Source organism: Berkeleyomyces rouxiae, assembly GCF_048999995.1.
Source record: "Berkeleyomyces rouxiae strain 22BRR77 chromosome Unknown BrBRR77_ptg000001l, whole genome shotgun sequence".
Classification (NCBI taxonomy): domain Eukaryota; kingdom Fungi; phylum Ascomycota; class Sordariomycetes; order Microascales; family Ceratocystidaceae; genus Berkeleyomyces; species Berkeleyomyces rouxiae.
The window spans coordinates 2,661,735-2,685,630 of record NW_027396491.1 but is presented as its reverse complement, the minus strand read 5'-3'; the positions used below and the strand labels follow the sequence as shown (position 1 = coordinate 2,685,630).

General features: G+C 52.8%; 5 protein-coding genes across 5 annotated transcripts; 1 reads left to right on the top strand and 4 right to left on the bottom strand.

Annotated features, from left to right (window-relative positions):
- Window positions 1–291: 291 nt before the first annotated feature.
- On the bottom strand, window positions 292–3,327 carry BROUX77_000762 (uncharacterized protein; the record flags this gene model as incomplete). The annotated part of the gene is made up of 1 exon (XM_073752730.1): window positions 292–3,327. One exon carries the CDS (start codon window positions 3,325–3,327, stop codon window positions 292–294), a length of 3,036 nt encoding a protein of 1,011 aa, XP_073608998.1.
- A 683-nt stretch (window positions 3,328–4,010) lies between these two features.
- On the bottom strand, window positions 4,011–5,372 carry BROUX77_000761 (uncharacterized protein; the record flags this gene model as incomplete). Its single annotated transcript, XM_073752719.1, has 1 exon — window positions 4,011–5,372. One exon carries the CDS (start codon window positions 5,370–5,372, stop codon window positions 4,011–4,013), a length of 1,362 nt encoding a protein of 453 aa, XP_073608997.1.
- A 2,199-nt stretch (window positions 5,373–7,571) lies between these two features.
- Window positions 7,572–14,923, bottom strand: BROUX77_000760 (uncharacterized protein; the record flags this gene model as incomplete). Its single annotated transcript, XM_073752708.1, has 4 exons — window positions 7,572–10,017; window positions 10,073–10,149; window positions 10,211–11,317; window positions 11,378–14,923. 4 exons carry the CDS (start codon window positions 14,921–14,923, stop codon window positions 7,572–7,574), a joined length of 7,176 nt encoding a protein of 2,391 aa, XP_073608996.1.
- Window positions 14,924–16,466: 1,543 nt separating this feature from the next.
- Window positions 16,467–18,374, top strand: BROUX77_000759 (uncharacterized protein; the record flags this gene model as incomplete). Its single annotated transcript, XM_073752696.1, has 3 exons — window positions 16,467–16,524; window positions 16,744–17,152; window positions 17,213–18,374. The coding sequence occupies 3 exons, from the start codon at window positions 16,467–16,469 to the stop codon at window positions 18,372–18,374; spliced, it is 1,629 nt and encodes a 542-aa protein (XP_073608995.1).
- Window positions 18,375–18,887: 513 nt separating this feature from the next.
- BROUX77_000758 (uncharacterized protein) lies at window positions 18,888–23,406 on the bottom strand (the record flags this gene model as incomplete). The annotated part of the gene is made up of 3 exons (XM_073752685.1): window positions 18,888–19,588; window positions 19,651–22,331; window positions 23,135–23,406. The coding sequence occupies 3 exons, from the start codon at window positions 23,404–23,406 to the stop codon at window positions 18,888–18,890; spliced, it is 3,654 nt and encodes a 1,217-aa protein (XP_073608994.1).
- Window positions 23,407–23,896: the final 490 nt, after the last annotated feature.

Genomic DNA, 23,896 nt, shown 5'->3' with positions numbered 1-23,896 from the left:
GGCAGCGGCATAACCGGCTGCCGGGATCCTCCGATTCAGACTGCCTTGGTGACCGTAGTCTCCCAGCTCCGAAGAAACTGTAGACGCCGACTCGGGATTTCCCTGTGGTGATAAGCACCTCCTGGCGCAGGATACATCAGGGGGGATACATGAAGACTGTGATAATGAAAAAGGAAAAGAACAGGAAAAAAAGAAAGAAAAAGAAACAAGTAATACACGAAAGAAAGCACCCAAAGACAAAACAGAAATACAAAAACAAAAACACACCACGCCAAACGCCATCGCAGCTGGTCATTCCTCTCTCGCCCTCTTCAACTTCTTGAGGAGCTGCTTGCTTCCTTTGACTGTAGGGAGAAGCTTTTTAACGAGTCTCTCCGTCAGCCGTAGCCTCTGTGGGATCGAGTCACACGTCCACGGGTGCCACGGGGTCTTCTCCTGTCCACATCTCGGACAATCGTGAGCGGCCCCGGTGTGCTCGAACCTCTGGTGGTACGTGGCAAAGTCGCCGTGTCCAGAAATTGCTGCCATCAATGTGCCAATATCGAGTCGGTCGTGTTCTCTGTAGTCCTTGAACTTCCAGGGTTCGACGGGCTCTGGCTTGTCTATATGGGACGGCCCATTCTGCGCCCCCCACCACGTCTTGAACTCTGTGGCGGTCTGCTCTAGGCACCACCGTTTTGCCCTGGAGAGCGACATCTCGAGCCCGCCAACTTCAGTCCCAGCAACCCCTCTGGCTAACCGGTCGGCTCTTTCATTGCCGGGGATGTTCTTGTGGCCCGGTACCCATCTGACTCTTGCCTTTGGCGCAAAGAGCCCGCCCTGTCTCAGCTTCCAGCTTGCCAGGAGTCGTCTCGTCTCGTCGATGACTGTTTGGGATGTCCCCAGGTCGCCCTCTTCTGCATTCAGACGGTTCACAATGCCCCTGTTATCAAGACATAGGTAAAGGTCGCCGGTCGTCTCTTGCGGTAGCTCGTGGGCCGCTTGCACGGCGTGTAGGGCTGCGATTGCCTCAGCGTCAGCCACTTCTTGCCAGGTGCCCAATGGTTTGCTACCTTCGGCGCAGGTCGTATTGTCTACCACCAGGGTCCACCCGGCCCCTGCGCCGCCGTCTTTGACTTTCGCCCCGTCTGAGTAGGCCCACACCGTATCAGGCCACGCCATGCGCAGGTCCTCTAGATGTCTGGCTACCTCCTCATCTTTGTCGCCCTTTGCCTCGATGGGGTCGTCTGGTCTCTCCTTTGCAGGTCTCACCCCGCCAGGGCTAGGTATCGTTCTGGGCAGGAGCCTAGAGAGAGTCTGAATTCTGTTGCCAGTGTCCCAGTCCTTACACAGGTGGGCGTCGTCAAGGTTGTGCAGCCGGGTTGCCTCTCTTCGAGCGTTGCTATCGAGGAGGATCTCTGCTGGCGGAATCATCGCTGCGCGGTGTAACAGTCCGATTGGCGTCGTTCTGTACATTGGCAAGGCTGCTCGGATCGCTTTCCTGAGGGCTATATCAAATAGCTTGGCTGTCGTGGCGATCTTCCGTTCCTTGTGCATCGGCCACCAGGCGGCCGCAGCGTACGTCAGTTTGGAGACTGCACAGGCTCTCACTACATGTAGTAAAAGGCCCGGGGGAGCTCCCTTGTGGCATCCTGCGAGGAGTCTCAGCCCGCTGGCTGTGGTCTCAATCTTCCTGATCGTCTTGTCGCGGTGCTGAGTGAACGCTAGCTTCCTGTCCAGCTCTAGTCCGAGCCAGCGGAGAGTGCTGCCCTGTGGCGTGGCCTCCATAACGTTCCCGTCCGGTAACTTCACGGGAGGGTTCCCTGCCTGCTTTTTCTTGGTGAGGTGCAGGATCCCCGTCTTTCCCTGGTCCAACTGTAGGCCATTTCCTCTGCACCAGTTATCAGCCCGTTCCAAAAGGAGAGCCAACCCCTGTGCATTGGTCTTCAAATCTGGCGAAGCCCACAGGACACATCCGTCGTCTGCGTAACCCCTGGCTCCCGGTAGAGAGCTGTATAGAGGGGCCATGAACAGCATGTAGAGAATCGGGGAGACCGGTGACCCTTGGGGTAGTGAGCCTCCCAGCTGTCTCGTGTCCGTGACATGACCGTCCATCGCTAGCGCTGCGCTTCGTCCTTGTAGGAACGACCTTGTCCATTTGCACAGTGCTATTGGCCACCCTTCCTCCTGGAGTCGGTTGACCATGCGGTTCGGCGTGACAGTATCGAAAGCTCCTTTGACATCAAATGTAGCTATCGACACTGCGTTCTTCATTTCCCAGCCCCGTTCGATCTCGTCTACCAGACTGAGCAACAGGTCTGAACACGCGCGCTTTGGAATCGCACAAGCGTACCTCTTGGGAATGACGTCTCTTTCCACGGCTTCATAGGCCAGCCGCCTTGCCACCAGTCGCTCCAGGCCTTTGCCTAGGGTCGGTAGTAGCGAGATGAGTCTGTATGCCCTTGGCTCTCGACGGTCTCTCCCTGGCTTGGGGACCGGACACATACGAGTCTTCTTGAAAATGTCAGGGTGTACTCCGTGGGTCAGGGCCACTTGGTAGAGGCGGACAATGGCTTCTTTCAGGTGCGGCCAGGCCTTTTTCCACAGATCGTTTCGGAGTCCGTCCATTCCCGGGGCTGTGTTTGCTGGCTTTTTGATGGCCCGCAGCACTTCTGCCTCGGTTGGGGGGTCCCAGACCCTTCTCCCGTCTTCGTCTAGTGGACCCAGTGCTTCGTCGTCTTCTCGTTTTGTCGGTGCATGCACGTCCAAAAGGAGTTCGCACTTGTCCCTGGTGTCTGACAGCATCTCCCCGTTGGGCTTCTTGAGAGGAGGGGTGCGTTGCTTGGCCTGTTTATGGGCCCAGTTGGCTGCTTTGAAAATCTTCCTCGTGTCGTTGATCTCCCTGATCTCCTTCGCGTAGTAGTTTTTCTTCGCTCTGCGAACCTCTTTGCACAACTTCTTCTTTGCCAGGTTCCTCTGCTCTGCGATCTCGGGCCTAGCTCCGCCGCTTCTCATGGCTTGTTTCCACCTTCGTCTGGCTCTCCGGTGTACTTTCGCGGCTTCCTTGCACCTGTCATCCCACCAGGGCACTCCTCGTTTGTTCGGCCGTACCTCCGGGGCACAGACCTCCACTGCTCGTTGTAGTCCCACAGTGAGGGCTTCAGCAAGCTTGTCAGCATAGCCCTGCGGGCCCCCTTCAATCGTCTCGGGGTCGTCGGCTGTCAGTCCCTCCAGATCGTCTTTGAGTCGCTTGCATTCCTTGGCGAATCGCTCCTCGTCCAACTTCTTCGGGTCTCGTCGCTTTTCCGTGGCGTCGCTGTCTGCTGGTGCTCCCTCTATGGTCGTCATGAGGCCTTCATGGTCGCTAGGTGATAAGTCTGGAATGATTTCCGTCCTCACCGTCCGTTGCGCTAAGAGTCCTCTGGTCGCAATGGCCAAATCAATGGTGTGTCCCCTGTCGTGGGTCGGGCCTAACCGGGCGTTGAGTACGACTGCCTCATGCTCCTCTACCCACTCCAAAAGTTTTTCCGCTTCGGGAGACGTCCTCTCGCATTTCTCGTCCCATGCCCGATGGTGGAGGTTGAAGTCTCCAACTATCAGACTAGGGCTGGATATGCGAGTCTCTAAAAGTCGTAGGACCGCCTCGTTTGTTCTTACAGACCCTCTGCCTGCGTTGTATATGTTTATTATCTGGATTGTCGTGTTTCCAGATCGGATCGTCACTGTCGTGATGTCAGGGTGCTCCTCTCCAAGTGACCTGCACTCAAATCGTAGTCCCTTCCTCACGTACATTAAGGCCCTTGGTCTTGGGTCCCATGTCGTCATTGGTGCCACCAGGTCGTATTGATGGTGCGTCTGTGTTTTATTAGCTTTTTTATCTTTGCCCACCCAGGGTTCCTGGATGGCAATGATATCTGCTCCCAGAGTATATGCCTGTTGCAATGCGGTTGCGTGTGATGGCGCTGCCTTCTGCACGTTAACCTGCGCTATTCTGACACTCTGCTTCCTTGTTGGCTCTGTAGGGCCCTCCATCATAGTTCTTCTTCCCGGGTCTCCATCGCGTCGGCCGGGGAAGTGGCGACATCATCCTTGTTCTTGGCTTGGGGGGGCCCGGGCTTCTCTGCGTCTTTTGCGGAAGCAATCTTCGTCGCGTCGTCGTTATTGGCGGGGGGCTCTGTGACGTCCATTTCATGGTCACCATTGTCTCGTATACCGTGGGGGGAGACGACCCTTCTTCTCTTTCTTGAAGCTTCATCGCCGGTGTTGCGCCCGGTTGGCTCCTCCGCGGTGGTTTCCTGGGAGTGACCGCGGGCCCGGGGACGTCTGGACGGGTACGAGACCGGTCGTGTCGTTCCCATGAACGCCACGTGGTTGGGTCTTCCCTTCATCTTTTTGGGATCCAGCGCAATCGACACTGTTCCCTCGTGCATGCCCTCCTGGATCCACCACGATAGGGCCAGGGGTGCACATCCGAAGGCTTCCGTGGCCGCCGTTCGGATGTCCTCTTCAGTCACGGCGCGGGCGGCAATTTTCCCGTCGCTTCCGAGCTCCCGGATGGTTCGCTCAACCCGGTATACACGCACGAATTGCCACGTGCAGGGTTCTTCGACTGTAACTGCGCCTAGAGCCTTCTTGATGTGCTCTGCGCGATCCATCAGGTCTTTCGCCTTTCCTTCGGCGACAAGTATCAGTCCCTTCTTGCTGAAGCCCGCCTCCAGCACTCCCTTCCCTTTGGGGACTCCCTCGTTGAGGCGTCTAGTGATGGCGCTCGGGCTAAGTTCCCTAAACTGGGATCCTTCCGGGAGCTCCACGAATACCTTCTTCTCCGCGCTCGTGCGCTTCTTGGTCTTGGGCTCTGGCTGAGGCGCCGGTTCTTTTGCCCCCTTCTTGGCAACTTGCGACCATGTCGAGTTGTTCGTCTTCGGACCGCTGGTCGGTCCCGTGGCCTTGTCCCGTCCCTCGCTGGGGGACGCCTTCGTAGTCCCGTTATTGGCGGGCGTGTCTTTTCCCGACTTGCTCGGTGTCTCCTTTGCGGCTGGCGCTGTGCTGTTGCCGCGGGCGTTGTTGGTCGTCGAATGTAGAGGGGCTGGACCCGCAGTCGCGGTGTCCACTCCTCCGCCTGACTCGCACCACCACTTCAGGGTGTCTGCCAGCGCCTTCTCCAACTTCTTTCTCTTCTCGGCCCCATTCTTGATCGAGGCGTCTTTGAAGGCTTTAGTAGCCCCTTCGTCCATTTTGGCCGCGATTTCACCCGCGATTTCGGCCAACGCGGTAGCTTCCTGGATCTTTTTCGCGTGCCAGTTGGCCAGGGTGTCCGCCATGTTGTTCTTGGGTGGCGCCTCTGGGCGTGATGGCTGCGCCTGCGCGCTTGCAGTGCTGCTCGGCTCCGTCATTCTAGTAGTACTTCTTCGGTCTTTCTTAACGGAAAGAGGCGTCTGAAATCGTTTTTTGAGGTTGTTGAGAGAGAAAAGTCGTGTTGATGATGTAGTGAATAATAAGGGTTGCTTAGGGTTGACCCATATTCCTGTAGTTGTAAGAGGGAAGTTTTGGAAAATAACCACACGTCAAATCTAGAAACATTACAAAGAGAAATACCGTCCCTCCCCTCCACATACGACCATAGCTTGTAGAAAGCACGGGATCCCGTCCGCTCTCCCTTAGTTAACCTACAAAGCGCTGGACTAGTACTACGGTGGGTGACCACGTGGGAATCCCCAGTGTTGTATGTTTTTTTTTATCGTGCGTCTGCTTAGTGTGGAGGTGAGGTGGAGGTTGTTTTTGCTCCCGTCGCCTGATTTTATTCTTTTACGTCTACCTAATGCTCCTTAAAAAAAAAAAAGAAAAAAAAAAAATGCTCCCGTCGCATTTGCGGCCTACCATCGCCGCTTCGAACATGTGGACGCCGTGCTCTCCTGCCCCCTTTGCGGATCGGAGACCGCCCCAGAACATGTTTGGGTCTGCCCCCGGAACCCACAGCGGGTGTCCCGCAGCTTCTTCCAGAAGTTGATAGGCACCAAGCGCGGGGCCACCTGGCTGGCCGCCAAGGCAGCTAAAGCACCCACTGTGCTGCTCGCCCACCGCCGTGCGAGGACTGAGGTGCACCCACAGGCCGCCGACCCTCCCGCTCGCTCCCCGTCGAGCCTACCACCGCCCGCCCCTCCACCTCCCAGTGCGGGGGCTCCCCCGGGCCTCTCGGCTTAGCGCGCGCGCTGCCACTCTCGTCTGTTTGCTCGTTCTCCCTTTCTCTCTCTACTTCTTGTCTTTCCTTTGTTACTTTTCTTTTGTCATGTTCTATCTTTCTTTTGGGTTTGGTCTTCTACAGGGTAAAGGCCGAGGCTTGGGGTCTTGTTTGGGGCCTTACAAGCGAAGGACAGCCATTGCGCTGGGCGGTCGGGGGACCCTCCGTCATTATACTTCGTGCTGTGGGGATTTTCTGTATGCATGATTCTGGGTTTCTGGTGCTTTAGCTTCTGTATGTATTTCTTGGTACTAGTTTTAGTCCCCTGTCGTATGTCGAGAATACCTCGCGAGTAGACAGGTAAATAAAGAATCAATCAATCAATCAAAGAATCAGTCAATCAATCACATGTTGGCTAGCTTATTTTGCTTCAAGAGGCAACCCCCAGTCTTCTTTTGAGATCGTAACGAAGCATATCACTAGGGAAACGTCCATGAAGCATTACGCTGAACGGTTGTAGCGATTCTAAGTCAGGGACCACTTCCATTGATACTTGAGTGTAGTTCAGGAAGATTGTGATGGAGGCTTAAATTTGGTACTGTACTGTACTATTTTTCCATTCTGGAAACTTTGTCGAAACACCATGGCACAATATTTCTCGCGATTATTTCAAAACCAAAAAAAGAAAAGAGAGTTCAAGGTCATAAGAGCGTATGCGAATTTGTCATGATGAAAAAAAAAGAACAATGCGGAAATGAGATATTTGATATTGTACATGTGGACATAGGAGATAAGTAATAAAGATAGAGAAAAAGGAAGGAAAAGAAAAATGTAGAAAAAGAACTCGAGAGCGAAGAAAAACTTGAGAACAAACACCACCCAAAGAAATAGAAAGCGAACAAGATAAAGCCAAATGATGAAGAAAAAGGAGCCAAGACACCAGAAGCACAAGTAAAAAAAAGTGAAGCATCGAGAAAATGAACCATCAAGACCACCCAAATTTCCGTTTGGCCCGCCTGGTGACTGTGGTCGGCGCCTCACCACTACCGGTAGATGTATACATGGATCCAGGCGCAGCTGGTATTACGGGTCGTCCACGTTCTGAGTCTAGAGCAGACATGTTGTTGGCGACACGGCTTGAACTGATGCGCCGTACTCCCGGGGGTCGATTCGGCGACAGTGTTCTGTTTGGGATCATGCCGCCATTAGCGCTGGCGCCGACAGAGAAGCGGGGTGGGCGGCGCGGAGATCTCCAGTCTTGATGAAGTGCCGAATGTAGAATAGGACGAGAAGATGCGGGCGAGGGTATGCTTAAGCTAGAAGGGAGCCTGGGAGGAGAGGTGACTGTAGGCCTCGATGATGTGTTCACCGCTGGTAGATGCGTCGGGGTTGGAGAGGGTTTCAGGGCGCCTTCCTAACGACGCGCCCGCTGTTTTTCGCGGTCTCCGCCACCACTGCCGCCGCCGCCACCGTTTATGGGCGCAGCATTAACGCCAGCTGCAGGGCCAGGGGCATGGAAAGGCATGCCGCCGTTACCAGGGATGCGGATATTGTTGACATTCTGATTACCGCCTTGAGATGATCTACCGCCACCATCACTACCGCGATGACGGTGGTCGCGATCTCTAGGTCCTCTCCGCGGGTCACGCATATCTCTGGGTGGTGGGCCTGGGGGAGGGGGAGGTGGAGGAGGTGCGTCTAAGCGACTAGTGCGATCACGCTCGCGGTAGTCTCGGGGTTCCTTTTCGCGGTCGCGGTCTGGACTACGTTCCCGATGATCGCGTTCTCGTGGTTGGCGGTCGCGTTGTTGATCACGGCTGTTGTCCCGGCCGCCTGGGCCACGACGTCCATTTCCACGCTCTCTATCGCGACCTCTATCGCGGCGCTCACGGTCAGTCCGCCCACCTCTATGGTCATCGGTTCCCTGAGGGCGAGATCGGTCACGGTCATCTGAGCGTTCGTTCACAGGGCCTGTTGGGGGTGTAGGCTCCGGACCCAGGGGTTGTCTGACAGGTCCACTCTGTTGTCTGCGGTTGCGGTCACTTTCAAGCGACTGTTGCAATGTGTTGTTGATACCTGCTAGCTGCCGCTGTCCGCCACCCTGCCTGTTAAGATTGCGGGCTTGCGATACAGAGGGTGTCAAATCCACAGCGTTGCCATACGCCTCCGAGTTACGCTGGCTAGGGCCATAATCGCCTCTGGGGCCATTGCTAGATCGGTCAGGAGGTCCAGTTGCAGATGAGTGACCAGTATTTCTCTGGTGACCTGATGAGGGACCCGAGGGTGGGGGCAGGGCTCCAAGTTTTACGAGACGGTCGGGATGGACGCCGTGGCCACCAATGCCGGGACTGCTGTTTGGCCCAGCTTGAGGCAGCTGGCGATGGCGATCATGTGGGCCAGAAGGCGTATGAGGCGTAGAGCCGGTATTGTGCCCTTGACGAGGACCATTGACATGGGAATCATGGCCCTGGGCTCTCCTGCGACCACTCGACGGGCCGGAGGAAGAGCCACCATCAGGCGCGTTTATCCGGTTGCCATCATGAGTCGAAGAAGATTGGAACCGCTCATGACGCTGTAGAGGAGTGGGCGTGTTGTTAATAGAGTTGGCGGGACTGTTCATGTTTCCAGGATTCCCTCCAGTTGGGCCATTCATGATTGGGGTGGCGTTAACACCCATGGATGGAGCATTGTGTCTACCAGTGTTCCTGCCGCGACCACGAGGACCTAAAGGCACACTGTCTGAGCCCATCATTTGCTGGGAAGGCCTTGTAGGAGGCTGATCTTGGGACCATTGGTGACCCTGATGGCTTAAATCCTTATCATTACGATCTCGTTCAACCCGATCAGCAGACGGTGTACTCTTGGGCTCGCGATGAGAGGGGTCCTTGCGTTCAGAAGCACCGTCCTTGTCACGTTTATCAGGACGAGACGAATCACTTCGGCCTTCACGCCCTGACCGGTGTTCTTTTCCATCGTCACGGCTATAACGGTCATCAGTCCTAGATTCGTTGTCACCACGTTCTCTATCGCGGCGAGGTGAATGAGTCTTGCGGCCGATTCGAGACTCGTCACGCTGCGATCTGCCACCGACACGAGTGCCTTGTTGTTGACTCTGGCCCGAGGAGTGTTCCTGGGTTTGTGTACCTAGAATGGCAGCGGCACGGGCAGGGTTAATGGGTGGTTCATTGGCAACAGAAGACTGTTGGGCAGGAGGAGCTGCCGGAGTCGAGGTAGGTTGAGGGTTAGAAGATGATTCATCACGTCCACGATGGATATTGCGATCCCGACCAAGCCTGTTCTGGCGGTCCTCGCGACGAGAAGACGAAGACTGTTCCTTATCCCGGGTTGAGGCAACATCGCTAGCGCCACGTCTCTCAGGTGCTTGGGGAAGTTCACGGAGTGAAGGTCTTTCCAAACGACCATGCTCCAAGCTGTTATTGTACCGTGTGTCGCGATCTCGGTGACGTTCACGACCTTCGCGCCCATCCTCCCTAGAATCCCGATTCTGGTCTCTGGTATCTCTGTTGTTATCACGACCGGAGCGCGGGTCGCGAGAGTTATCGCGGCCTTGAGCTCTGACGTTTTGACCAAAGCGGTCCGCAGGCGTGCCACTGTTAGGAGCAGGAGGTCGGGAAGGGAGGCCGGGTACTCTATCAGGTAGGGCAGATGAGCGAGTGTTCTCCGTACGTGATACAACATTGCTGGTAGGCGTTGTTCCATCAGGCTTCTTGGGAATCTGAAGAGAGGGTTGTTGTTGCTTGAAAGAAGCCCGACGCTCAGGAAGATCGCGGACCTCTCCATCTTCAGTCTCGTTAGAACTGATGTTAGACCGCGATTGGGAAGAATTTAAACGACGATCGCTAGGAGCAGAGTTAGCATGTATTCCCTTTCTTTTTTAGCGGGTAGTGAACTTACACAAGTTTTTCAGGCTTGAACTCAGGTGCTGTTGGACGTAAAGCAGTTTTGGAGCCGTCCTGATTCGCCTCACCCATCTATCAATCCATGTTAGTTTACGAGTTCAAGTTTACCGCGCGGGGTTGAGCAGAGACTTACCGTGTTGGTTCGGAAATTTTGTACAATGACCCATTTGCTCTTCCGTCGCTGAAGCTCTGAAAGAGCAGTCTGAGCCGCAACCGCAAGGTCAACACGATGGCCTTCGGAACTAGAGGAACCGCCGCTCTTGGAGCCAGACTCCCGTTCCGCAATCAGTTTGAGCTGGGTGGTGAACTGTCGTGCCATGAAGTCTACAGCGGGGAACCAATCCAGCAGACACTTGAGAATTGTAATACCGTTGCGGATATGCAACCATTCGGTACCAGTCATCGCCGACTTCAAAGAGTTAAAAATATTCTTGTGCCAACCCCACAGGATGTCTTTGAATTGATCGTATTCAACCCAGGAAGTAGGCACACCATTTTCATTGAAAGCTGTGGCAAAGCCGTGGAGTGTCTTCTCATCAGATCCCTTGACCAAGCCAAGAGCTTCGGCTTCATACACAGCCTTGTCCTTGTGCCAGGTAGCAAAGTCTGCCAGGATGCACTTCAAAAAGCGGCCTAGGTTCTCAGCCTCGCGGACAGTGCAGATGAACAGCATCGACCGTAGGCGGTTTGTGTTGAAAAGGCGATCGAAAAGGGCCATTGTCTTGAAATTTGCCGCATTGTTGTCATGGATAAGACGGATCATCCGGTGCGAGAAGTCTGCATCTGCAGGAGACAGAAGCAATCGGGGCAAAAGGCATTGCTCAATTATTGCGTCTGAAACTGCGTTGGGTGCTTTGATAGAGCCCTGGAACCAGCCGCCGATGCGTTCGTTTAAGAGTTCTAGTGTCTTCTTACAAACACTACGATGCTGCTTTTTCTCGCTATTCAGCTGAGATGCTATGTCGGCGAAGTTCTTCATCTTCTCGGCGCGCATCGAAATTCCCACGTGGGTCATGTCAGAGCGTTCCCTAGCAACTTCTCTAGACAGATTCATGGCGCGAGCATATTCCTTTTCGTAACGAACTTCAGGAACGTAGATATCGCCCATTTGCAAAGCCCAGAACGTGGTGAAGAACTCGGGAGTGATGCACTTCCAGTTTTCCTGTGGCTTGGTCTTGGCGATGTCGTCAATGAGAGGTTGCAGAGCTTCGTAAATGATGTTTCGGCGAGAGAGTGGTTCCTGTATATTTTGTTAGTTGCGTGACGGCACAATATTGTGGAAGCTTGAAAAGGCACATACCTTAACGGCGTCTGCCATCTCAACATCATCGCCTACTTCAACAGTTGGCTCGGACTTGCCAACATCAAACGAAAGACACCGACGGCCAATCATGAAAGCAAGCGACGCATCCAGCTTATACTTGCTCATCAGCATCTGAATAGAGGGGGTAGTGCTAGCATACTCGGGGCTGTCGAGGTTATAGCCAAGGAAGTCAAGGTATTGAATTAGAATTTGGTGAGAGTCGTCGACAAGGGACGAAATGTACTTGACGTGTAGTTGGTCGTCGTCAAGTGTGTAGATAGCATTCTGTCTGTAGCGAGCAATGTTGACAAGGACCTGACCTGCAAGTTTGGAATCCACGAGAAGTTGTACGAGGCGTTTGGAGCTCTTGGCAGAATCAAAGCGCTTGTCCAAGCCATTGATGAGGGTTTGACGGCGTAGAGTTTCGTAACCACACATGGCCATAATCTGATCATCGGAGAAATCAAGCGAAGGAACAATACCACCCATAGTCGTGATCAACTCTTTCAGAATGATGAGATCGGTGCTGTTGCCCAAGGACAATTGCCGATTGACATATTTGAGTACAGGTGTCGGATTCATGATGGCAAATCTTCGGAACACCTTGCCACTGAACCGAGACAGAGCTTGAAGCCACTTACTAGTGAGCAATACTGAGTCCTCCTGATGTCTGCTACGAGAGCCTCCACCAAGAGAAGAAAGGAGGGACCACACAAGTACGTCGTAAGCCAGCTCAGTAAAGTACTTGGCGCACTCGACAAAGGCTTCAATCAGGTTTGCATATGACTCAATCTGATCCAAGGCAACTTTGAAAACAACACCAGGGGACGAGTAACTTGTCTTTGCCAGAGTCTTTGCCATCTGACTGATGTTGTCAAGAGAAAGACGCTTCATAGTACTCAAAGTCTCGAGACGTGTGCGGTTGAAAGCAGTACGAATAGCAGGCAAGCGAGAAATGGGGCCCTCGTACCAGTCTGCGTAGATCTTGTAACGTGTTTGAATGGGGTACAGTTTAAGCATCTCCCAGACGGAGTTGGCAACGCTGGGGTTCGCCTTCGTCAAGCTCAATGCAGGAACAAGAAGACGGCGCAAAAGATTCTCCCAGCGACTGAAGTTGGCATCTGAAGAATCGGTACTCAGGCTCTTTATGCCTATACGTGTCAGCTTAGCCAAAAGCGCACAATCAGTGCCAATCCTGACGTTGGAGATGTTCAGGAAAGTTTCGCAAAGAGTAAAGACATCATCTACAGAGTGGCATACAGGAACATTATCTGCCCATTCAGCCCAGTAGAATCTATACTGCGAGTTGTCTTTAGTGTCACAGGTATCAGGGAAGGGCCAACGGAGAGCACGTCGCGGGATAAACTTTTCGGTTTTGACAAAGCCCTTGGGAGCGCCAGCCTGCGTATCGCAAGTAACGTCAGAGGCAGGGCAATCCAGATGATCTTTTCCTTGGTGAGAAGGCCTAGACATCTCATAAACTTCATCGATGCTGTAATGACATATCCGGTGAATTCGGTCAAGGACCTCTGAATGTGTCTCTAGAACCCAAGGATAACGACCTATGAGATAAAGAGCTTCGGGAATAGCACCGATCGTCAAAAGAGATATTAGGAGGCCAACTTTTTGTTCGGATGGGTCGGGGAGCTTGGGCTTCTCCTCTTGCGCGGCCGTCTTTGTTTCATCAACAATCTTTGTGGTATCGCCGCGCGCAAGGTTTGAAAGCGACGTAGCCCTAGGTGTGTCGTCGGGAAGAGCGGCGGCCATGGCCAAGGCATTCATGCCACCTCCGGGGCGGTTGGCGCGCTCCTGGTCGTCCAGCTCCTTCATTTTGGCGTCGTGAAGCAATTTCATGCCGTCTTCGTCGGGCCATAGGTGCCCAATTAGGTCGGTCAGCGATATGAACCCAATCTTTATCAACAGCGCAGAGAGATAGAGGAGGTTCGCAGGAAGAACATCGTCTGGGTCGCGAGCATCATGGGTGTAAAAGCGTAGCTTGAATCCTAGGAGCTGGGCTGCTGTACGGTTGCCAGGAGCCGGCATCGTCTTGGTTTCCTTGATCCAGTGTCGGCGTGCATCAACCTGTGCAGCAGTATCAACATCACTGAAAGAAGCACTCTGGGCTTGCTCATCAACAACTTGTCGACCGCTTAGTTCGAAAAAGGCACGAGTGTGTATCTCGCGTGCGCGCTCCCAGAACAAAATGTCTCGCTCACGACGTTTGGTGGTGAGAGGAGTGGTCTGGTGTTCGTTTGTTTGCCATTCTTCTGAATCGGGCAATGCCCAATCAGGAAGTCCTCCACAGTATGTTCCGTCGGTGGGTTTCTCATCCCGCGGCCACCAGGAGCTACACCGCAGTAATTTGACGTAGAACTGGAAGTGCTTGATGAGAACAGACGCAAATACGTCGAGTGTAACATCTAAAACACGGCCGACATCCAAGTCAAAGGTCCCAATAAGTGCTTTTATGCGCTCAAACGTAGCCCGGGCTTGTGTGCCAGTTGGAGGACCAGCGTTGCCGGTTGTAAACAATTCAGTCATGAGCTTGGCATAGCCCTCGGTCTCTTCTCGAAGCAGGTTGTAATTCGTTTGGCGGTAGAGCTGGTTGGTAGCATGGCGAATGCCGAGTTTGGGGAATGTTTCACGAATGAGGCCGAGCTTGATCAGAAGTTGTGTATCGCACAGTTCCCGGAGCATAGTTGGCTGAACACCGGTCGCTTTGAGGAAATATACGAAATGACGGCGGTAAAGTGTCATGTCGTGCTCAAAAACCCCATTTAGCGTGTCAATGAAATGGGCGTGGGGCTCGAACGCATAGTTGTTGCTCGGAACATCATTCGGCGGCGGGCCAAGTATTTGTTTCATGGCCTCGCCAGCTTCGACAGGTTGAAGCCGGCCGCTCAAAGCAGACCACATCAAATCCTTGCCCCAATATGTGAGTTCGTGGTAGTCGCCATCGCGGACACATTGAGCAGCGCTGGTGACTATTTTGTCTCGTCCACCATTCTTCCATTTCTGGAGTTCGTCTGCTGTCAACCGGAAGTAGTCGTACCGGATGGAGGCATCAAGAGCAACGACCGGCACAACATCTGGTATCCGAGGTTCGGCAATCGGTTTCGAGGTCGGTGCTGAAGAGGCGGCGGTTGCTGTGTTGGGCGTTACATTAAAGGGGGCGGCATTGACGGCTGAGTTGGCATTGAAGGTGAAAGAAGAACCAGTTGCAGATGGGGCGGGAGGCATGGAGGAAGAGGAGGCGCTCACGGGTCGCGAAGAGGGGCTAAAGGTTGCGGAGGAGGGGGACTGGCCGTTCTGAGGGTTATCCCTATCAGCAGAGGGGCCATTGGAGCTATGTGGGTGAGCGCCAAGGGCCATGGCATTCGGATGAGGCCGGTTGTGGGTATCGCGGTGATCGTTTCTTCTCCTGTTGCGGCGGTTGTTGTCGTCGCGATCGCGCGGGAAGTAGTGCTGGTCGTTGGGTTTGTGGGGAGAAGGGCGATTAGAGTCTTGGGCGCTATCGCGCTTGCGCTTGTTGGGCGGCGCCATAGTGCCGGGATCCCTCGAGATGGATGGAAGAACAAGACGAGGCGAGAGTTGAAGGGTCGATGTGGCACGAGTTGGAAGGGGACGATTGTAGGATCAGGCAGTATGTGGTGAATGACGTGACAGAATCGAGAGCAAAGCTTGCGCAGAAAGTGGAGGCCGCGATGCTTGGGGGATATGCCGGCGTCGAAGGGATGGAGTGCAAAGAACTTTTAGCAGCAGAAAAAAGCGACAGATGGGTGAGCTATGCACCGGCCGGATGATGTAAGCAGGTCGCCGAACCAGTGGCAGAAGCAGATATTTCAGGATGGCAGAGTTTGGAGGCGCTGCCGATGGTCGCAAAGAAATATTAAAGCAGAAACCTAGCAACAGGCGACAAATGCAGAAGCAGGACTCAAACACGAAAAAAAGAGGCAAAAAAGAAGCAAATCACACGCGCCCTCAGAAGATGTTCCCAGAATGCAAAGAAAAGGCAGAAAATAGCTGTGGCGGGAAGAAAAAAAGCAAGGAAAACAAATGAGTGGATGAAAGAAGTGCCTTTGACTGCTCGTGATTTGTGTCGTCGGCAGAGGCGACTTGTCGCAGCTCAAAAGGCAGAGGGAGGCGTTGGCAAAATTATCACGATCCGACACAGAGTTCCCAACCACGAAACCAAACGGGAAATTTGACGCCTTAGGTCGCGACGCAAGGCTTCCTTGTGTCTGACTAAGCAAGGCTGCATGCAGACTAGGATTGCGAACCTGGGCCGACGCGGCAAAGGATTTTGTTAGTCATCCAAGCTAGCCCGCCTAGGCGCAGGCGGGGTCCTGGGAGATGCGACTACGCACGGAACGGGCTTTTGACAAAGCGCTTGAGAAGGAGAAGTGGCTTGAGCCGCAGATTCAGACCAGACACAAACGGTGCTGCTCCGGAGTGCTGCCAAAAACTCTTTGTCTCTCTCTGGTGAACACTTTCTCGCCCGTCTTTTATATCACGTGCCCCACTGGCGTCTGTCTTCGCGTGCTTCCAGTGCTGCCAGCGATTGCCCTGGTACCAGCTCCTGCTGTAAATCCCGTCTGGCTCCATTGTGCAGATTTGACACATCCTTGGCTCCTTTTGCCACCGCGTTCCTGGGCCGCTGTTGGCGATTAAAGCTTGGTTGGCTTGTCCCTCTGCATCTCCGCTGCACTGTATGCTATGTGCAAGAGGCCGGTTGTATTCCTACAGCGCAGGGTATAAGTGGAGACCAGTGATGCCATCTAGCAGCCCTCCGATTCGCCAACTTGCAGCCGTGGTGGGGCCTTAGTGAGCCAGAACAAGGGCGATGAGAGTCACAAAGGAGTTGAAAGACGCTTGAAAAGGCCGCCAACTTCCTGCTAACTCGTCCTTTTCTTGTCATTCTGGTTCTCCTCTTGTACCCAACTCTTTTGGCGAGCTGTCCTTTGTCCCGCTGTCTTAATCTCGTCGCCGCAGCGTCCATCACCCGCCAGCTTCTTCCTGTCCGCCTCTTATCGCCTCTTATCGCTGGTCTCTTATCGCCGCTGTCCCCTCCTACTCCTCTCTTACAATGCCCACCTCAGTTCAACCGGACGCCGCTTGCCCGGCCCCAAAAGTCGAACAATATGGTCAGTATTATGGTTGTGCCCATGTCGTTGAACATCTCTATTCCCCTTTGTCTTCACAATATCTCCCTGCTTTGGCATCTTGGACTTGGTGCGTGCAGCATTAGCATTTGTCTGTCAATTGCAATCGCCCCGCTGCGCCAGTCTGGTAATGCCATCTGCCCCGCCACTCCTCCAGTCTATGATCATGATATCAACAGCCCTACACGCAATAAAGAACAGTGACTGAATACTTCCAAGTAAGAACGCATTCGCAACCTGAGAATCCGTTCGCGGTCTTGATTCCCGACCAGAAAATCGCTATTATTCCGCAATTCACCCTCGAGTCCGGCGTCACCCTCCACAATGTCCCTGTCGCTTACACCACCCGTGGCACACTCTCGCCCAACGGCGACAATGCCATGGTTATTTGCCACGCCTTGACTGGAAGCGCCGATGTCAGCGACTGGTGGGGTCCTCTCCTGGGCGGCCCCGGCAGGTCTTTTGATACTTCGCGTTTCTTCATTGTCTGTATGAACAGTCTTGGCAGCCCCTACGGAACTGCCAGCCCTGTGACTAGCAAGGACAATGACCCGAACAACGGCTCCTATGGCCCTGAGTTTCCCTTGACTACTATTAGGGACGATGTTAGGTGCGTCGCTCTACTCCCGCTAAGCACTGCTCTTCTCGTGACTAACTCACCTACCTACAGATTACACAAAATGTTGCTAGACGATCTCGGCATCCGCCAGATTGCCGCCGTCATCGGTGGCTCGCTTGGTGGCATGTTTGTCCTTGAATGGGCCTATTTCGGCAGCAAGTACATCCGCTGCATTGTGCCCATCGCCACCTCCAGTCGACACTCTGCCTGGGGCATCAGCTGGGGAGAAGCCCAGCGCCAAAGCATTTTTGGAGACCCCAAATACGACGATGGCTATTACTCTTTTGATGATCCTCCGTCTACTGGTCTTGGTGCCGCTCGTATGTCCGCACTCTTGACCTACCGCAGCCGCGACTCCTTCGAGGCCCGTTTTGGTCGCAACATCCCCGATGCTTCCAAGAAACAAACAATTGCTCAGGCCCATCCTCTTTCCAATACCCCCAACGAGGCTCACTTCCACAACCATAATGAAGGCCACAAAATCAAATCTACGGCCCAATCCCGCAATGGTGCTGGCAGCCCTGTTTCACCGGTCGATCAACCGCAAACTACCTCCTCTGCTACAAACTCTAGCCCCACTGCTGCCACCAACAGCATCGCTGCTGCCACCGCCGAAATAAACTCCATCGCTGCTGCTTCTCTGGACGACCTGATTCCCAGTGCCGACCCGCAATTCCACGGTCCCCAGCGCACCAGTGCCACCGCCAACGCCAAGCCATCCCTGACAGGCGGCGACGCGCCGCACCCCGCCACCACGACCTACTTTTCCGCACAGTCGTACCTGCGCTACCAGGGCCAAAAGTTTGTCAAGCGCTTCGATACCAACTGTTACATCGCCATGACGCGCAAGCTGGACACCCATGACGTCTCCCGTGGTCGCGCTGATTCCATTTCTGAAGCCCTCGCCATGATTGAGCAGCCCACCCTGGTGCTCGGCATTGAGAGCGATGGCCTGTTCACGTTTGCCGAACAGCAGGAGCTTGCTGCGCATATCCCCAACGCGCGCCTCGAGCGTATCGACAGCCCCGAAGGCCACGATGCGTTCCTGCTCCAGTTTGAACAGGTCAACCGCTATGTCCTCTCATTCTTAAAGGAAGTCTTGCCCGACATTATGGACAAGGAAGGTAACGTGGTTGAGGCTGAGGGCGTTGGCAAGCTGATCAAGTCAAGTGTCTTCGGTGAAGCTGAAGTTGAGGATATTACTGCTTGGTAGGACAAGTTAATTACTATCGCTCCCAGTACCATAACTATAGTACTAGCATTTTCGGAAAAAAAAATAGAGTTTCAGAAGTTGACATTCCTTGCTGGACCAGTTTCCCCAGACAATCAAGTCTATTCTTAGGGTTCATGAAAAGAAATTAAGGTTAGTTGCATGTTTACTAGATTTAAGTTTTGTGACTACTTGAAAATGATACATCGATACAAATGGTGAAAAAAAATTCAATAAACCAAGAGAGTAAAAGAGGTTAGGAAAAGCAATATTGACAAAAGGAAACAGCCGCTTAGGCAAAATAATGCATGTATGCAATAGGGAAAGAATGAAGGCAGCTTGTCGACAAGCAGGAAGTAAGGATAGATGGAGTGAAAACAGTGATTAAATAGATGGTAGATGGAGAGATGGGTGGGAAAACAGATGAACGAGAGGAAGGGGAACAAGATCCATTGAAGGTGTCGATGTGTAGGATAAGAACCAAGGGTCTCTGGTAGCTTTTCATGGGGTCTGGGCTTAATGTTGCTTAGCCGCAGTACGCTTCTCGATGACCTCCTTAAGCATGTCAAGCTTGCGCTGCGTGACAACAATGGCCTCTTGAATCTCGCGCTCGTCCATTTTCTCTTCTCGTAGCCGCTCCTCGAGCGTGCGTGGCTCGATTGGCTTTCTGCGCATGCCCGGAAGCGCACCAGACGAAGATGCAGCCGGATCACCCGTCATGCGGCCCAGTTGGACTCGTTCTTCAAGCCACTCCCATAGCTGGCTTTCCTCCCGGCGCCACATTTCGTCGTACGCGGCAATGCGATCTGGGTACGCAGGGAAGCCCATCTGTGGGTTGATGCCGCCAGTATAAGCGGCAGCTGGGTATGGGGCAGACCGAGAGCCAAGACCGAACCAAGTGGCTATCAAGATGCCGGCGAGGAGACCATACAGTATGTTTCCTGAAAGAAGGGGCTTGGCAATATCGACCAGGGGTTCCAGAACAAAGCGTGCAGGCTCCAATACGCCCCAGTTGACAGGAGGGGGAACTGAGACTGCAACTTGAGTAACAGGGCTAGATTCAGCAGCGTTGCTTTTGCGAGGCTTCTTCTTAGATTTAGCAGCGGCACCACTGTTAGTTCCGGCTCTAGGTCTTGTTGAGATAGCAAGACGAATCGCTGCAAACAGATCATTGCAATACTGTACTTGGCCATCATTGGCACCTTTTTCAATGGGTCCTAGTAGCAATTGGATGTCAGCATAGTCCTTTTTACTTGGCTTAACCATGAAAATTACTTACCCTTGATCCAACTCTTGCCCGACCATTCTATCGTGCAGTTCACCTGTATGCGTGTCTGGTTGTTCTCAGCCCAGGACAAGCAATAATGTGTCTTCACCATGAAGACATTTCCACTCGGTACGTCGGGGGTTTGAGTTGACACAGTGACATTCACTGCCTTGTTCAAGTCAATAGTATCAAGGTTCTCAGAGACAATGCACTTTGTCTGCTTTGGGCCTATGGCAGCGTTCAAGGGTTTAATGTAAGTGCAGTTCCGTGTCCGGTTGTCGGAAGTTAGACCCTTTTTATCTTCGGTCGTATACTCGGTACACTTTTGACCCTCGGTCAGGAATTTGTGGATGAAGTTGACTGAACCTAGTCCAAAGACCAAGTCGTAAACCTTGCCTAAGGGAGCCGGCATGATGTCATCACCAACAACCCGATCGTAGTGGTTTGCTTCATCTCCGCAATCAGTCGGGGCGTGGGTTGCAGGACCGGGAAAGTCTTGTCCATTACTAGCCACTATGGGAGGGGTATCTCCGCTACCTCCGCCGGAGCCACCAGTTGTCGAAAGCTTGCGAGTACCAGTCTTTTCAGTATCTGCTTCAGGAAAGCTAGTATTAGCCAAAGTTACGGATTCTGGAGTCCCATCAATGTTGTCGTCATCCTCGTCGTAAACATCATCCTCTTCATCACTATCATCTTCTGAGCCAGAGCGGCCATCGTCCGGTTGTAAGGGAACAACAGGATCATCCATGGTCTTCTCGGTCTTATCGGCAGTGATCTCCAATGTGTGATGGCCAAGCTTCCATATGTTTATAATGAGATCATAGGTAGCATCGCGGCTAGTGAAACTAGCGAATATGTGTCTGTTTTGTAGTGTGGAGATCATAAGGCCATTTTTGAAGATGAGTGCCGTGTTCCGCTTCTCGACCGCAACGATTTCGTCGAAACGAATAACCAAAGTGGTAACCCAGCCAAGAATGTTGCTGCTGAAACATAGATGACCCTCAGATACATACAGGCGTCCTTGGCACAGGATTTCCCGTTGCAAGGCACAGCTATAGTCCTCAATCAGGTAATCATCATCAGGGACGCTCTTGAAAAGCGAGTGAAAATCCTTGTTACGTTTCTTGCTAGCAATAGCGAATCCTGTGAGCTTTGGTACGCTTGCACTGTAGGGCGGGTTGAGAGGGAGCGAAGACTGGTTGACAGCGGCGATAGCAGCCCCTATGGTATTGCCAGTCGCTGCTGAGCCACCCCTCTTACGGTGTCGTTCAAGGGCGCTTCTTATGCTGCTACTTCGGTGTATGCCACTGGCAGGAGCTATGTTGCCATCGCCGTACACACTGTGATTAGGTGAAACATCACTAGCCGTCTGCTCATACATTGATCGGGCATGATCATCGATTCCGGATTCAATACGATGATGTGGATCGGCCGGCGAAGACTCGGACCTTCCACGCAACCCTTCATGTGCCATTTCGCCTGACATGTGGTTATGAGCGGAAGAAGCAGCAGGGTCAGCAAGTCCTAGCTGACTAAAGCTGAGGTCACCAGCTCCAAGTGTCTTTACAGCGGGTTCTTTATGTTCCATAGCAGCTGGTATTGTGGGTGATGGAGCGAGTTGTGGCGCGCTAGATGATGCAGTCTCGGCCACTGTGTTGTTTCCTGATAGGGAGAGTGAACGAGTTTTGCTGGCTCTACTGGTCGTGCTGGCTGTGTTCACAATACTGTTTCCGATGGATGTAGCGGCGCTCTGTGCAGCTGATAGCATAGACGATAAAAACCCGGGTGACGGAAGCGCAGGTTGATTTCGACCGGAATTTTCTGGATCTGTCGAAGAATCGGTTGGATTGACGGGTGAAGTTTGGTCGTTACTTTCGGGAGTAGGTGAAAGAGGTGGACGTGTAATTTTTGAAAGCTTGCTGGGTCCTGTACTACTGGAGCGTAGTCGTCGATTGCCTGGAAGAATACCACTTGTATGAACACGGATAATTGGCGGAGGAGGTGGTGGCTGTACTGAACCGTCGAAAGATGGAGGCTCGAGAAGAGTCGAGGAGGGAGATGAAAATATACTTTGGATTGATGACTTTGATGATGGGATTTTCGAATTGGTTGGGGTGGGGGGAGTGTTTATTATGGCGAATACAGGAGGAGCCTTCGTACCGGTAGGGGGGGTTTTCGGAGGGGTTGTCGAGGCCTTAGTGTTTATTGCTGCTGGGAGTGAATGTCGGTGGCTATATTCCTTGGTGTCGCGAGAGAAATAATCGACCTCTTGGACTAGAGGCAAAGAGCTAGCTTCAGGTACCTCAGGCAGTTCGTGAGGCTCTGGCAAGATACTTGCTTGTTCTGAAGTCGAGCTTGCCAAGCTTGAATTACTCTTCTTCCCGCGGAATATGCCACGTAACTTGCCACCCGGCGATGGAGAACGACGTGAGCCAGAGTTTTTAGTGAAAGCTAATCGAGTCGAGCTTGAGTTGGCGGTAGTTTCGGAGCGACGAATGCGCGGGAAGGTCGAGGATTTGTGGGAGCTAGATTGGACCTGAGACTGATACGAGCGTTTGTTTTTGGTTCCCTCCGGTGATGATGGGCGGGAGGGAGTTGATGAGAGCAGCGAAGATGATGAAGGTTGGTTGCTCAGTGTCGCGTAAGCAGAAAATGTGTAAGACCCGTTAGAGTTCGACACGCCGTTGATGGATCTGGTGATAACGCCAAGTTAGGATTACTTAAGACCCCACTCAATTTATGTCAAGGGTAAAATTGTGGTAAAATGACAGGGCATCGCAAAGACAATAGAGCGATGGCCAAGGCGCAGGGAAAGAACAAAAAGGGGGAGAAGAAAGAAGAAAGAACAATAGCGGATTGATCTAGGGCAATTGAGTGGGCACCACTACAGGAGGAGACTCGAGATAGTTGGCTAAGCTCCAGTGTAAGGTTGGAATCGTGAATTGGGAAAAAGAGAGGGAGGGAGAAAAAGCCAAAAGCATGCCACTAAAGCGCTTTTGATTGGTGTGAACAAATCGTTGGTCTGTGGTTCTAAACAACTCTCTCCTCCCATTAATCAACAAGAGCAGGGAGGCAGATTTGCAGGACAAGACAAGGCTCTTGCTAAGGGTGCGTTGTTCTGTAACCAATGAATGTCAAGAAAACTACTTGTTTGGTCTTGGTCCAGCCAAGTCTAGTGTCCAAATTTGGCTCTGTCAAGCCGACATGGGTGGTTCTGCTGAAGCTTGGTTGTGTAGAAAGACAAGGATTGTGTGTTTGCTCTGATAAGGAGCTTGCACATATTCAAGACAGAATCCGGTTGGTCAAGAGCAAGACCACTAGCCCGCTCAACTTTGCGAAACCTAGGGATTTGCGAGAAAAGACACTGAGATGGATCAATTCGGAAGAATTCGTCCTGGAAAAAAACCAGTTCACACCCCAAAAAGTAGGGATAATCTCAAATGCAAAAAAAGGAGCTCGAAGGGGGGAGGTGTATGGGCAAGGAATTAAAACTTACAAATCCAAGTCTGAATCGTGGAGGGGAGAGCTCTGAGCAGCAGGGGGGGAAAGCGGAATACTGTTGTGTTTTTGCTTGTCTTTGTCGTTGGGGCTGCTTCGGAGCCGCCCGCGAGAAACTCGCACAGGAAACCGGCCAGCCCGGGTGTCTTCTTTGGCCGAGACAGCTAGAACAGGGCTTGTTTGGCGCGATCGTAACGAGTTGGATACGTGTAGTGTGGCCGCAGAAGATGAAGGGGCAATGAGTTCTGTTTCTTGACGAGAGCCGGCCATGATTTAGAACAAGCCGGAAGCGCTTTCTTGGATGTCGGAGCCTCGCAGCCGTGAGTGGAAAGGGTCGATTCAAGCCAATTGCCGATATGCGCAGGTTGTTCCAAAGAGATATTTCGAACAGATCCAACAAGCCAAGTCCGCAGTATGTGAAAGTTGGTCCGAAAGCTCCTTATAACTATCTATTTCTCTAAGAGTAGCTATTGTCGTACGTATTGGCTATGCGCGTAAGGCGATGACGCAGCCGACGAGAACGCTAGAGACAGACAAACAGCCAGCGAAAGGGAGTGAATGAGGAGGAATTGGTGCCTGGGAGGACTGAATGCATGAGACACAAGAGTTTTGTCTCTGGTCAGCTTGGAGATGTTTAGATCAGATCAACAGGCGATGACAGACAAACAAAGACAAAAGAGAAAAATATATGAATGTGTCACAAAGGATATGTCAAGAAGAAACGAAGAAGGAGAGAGCAAAACACACAAGAAGAAAGCCG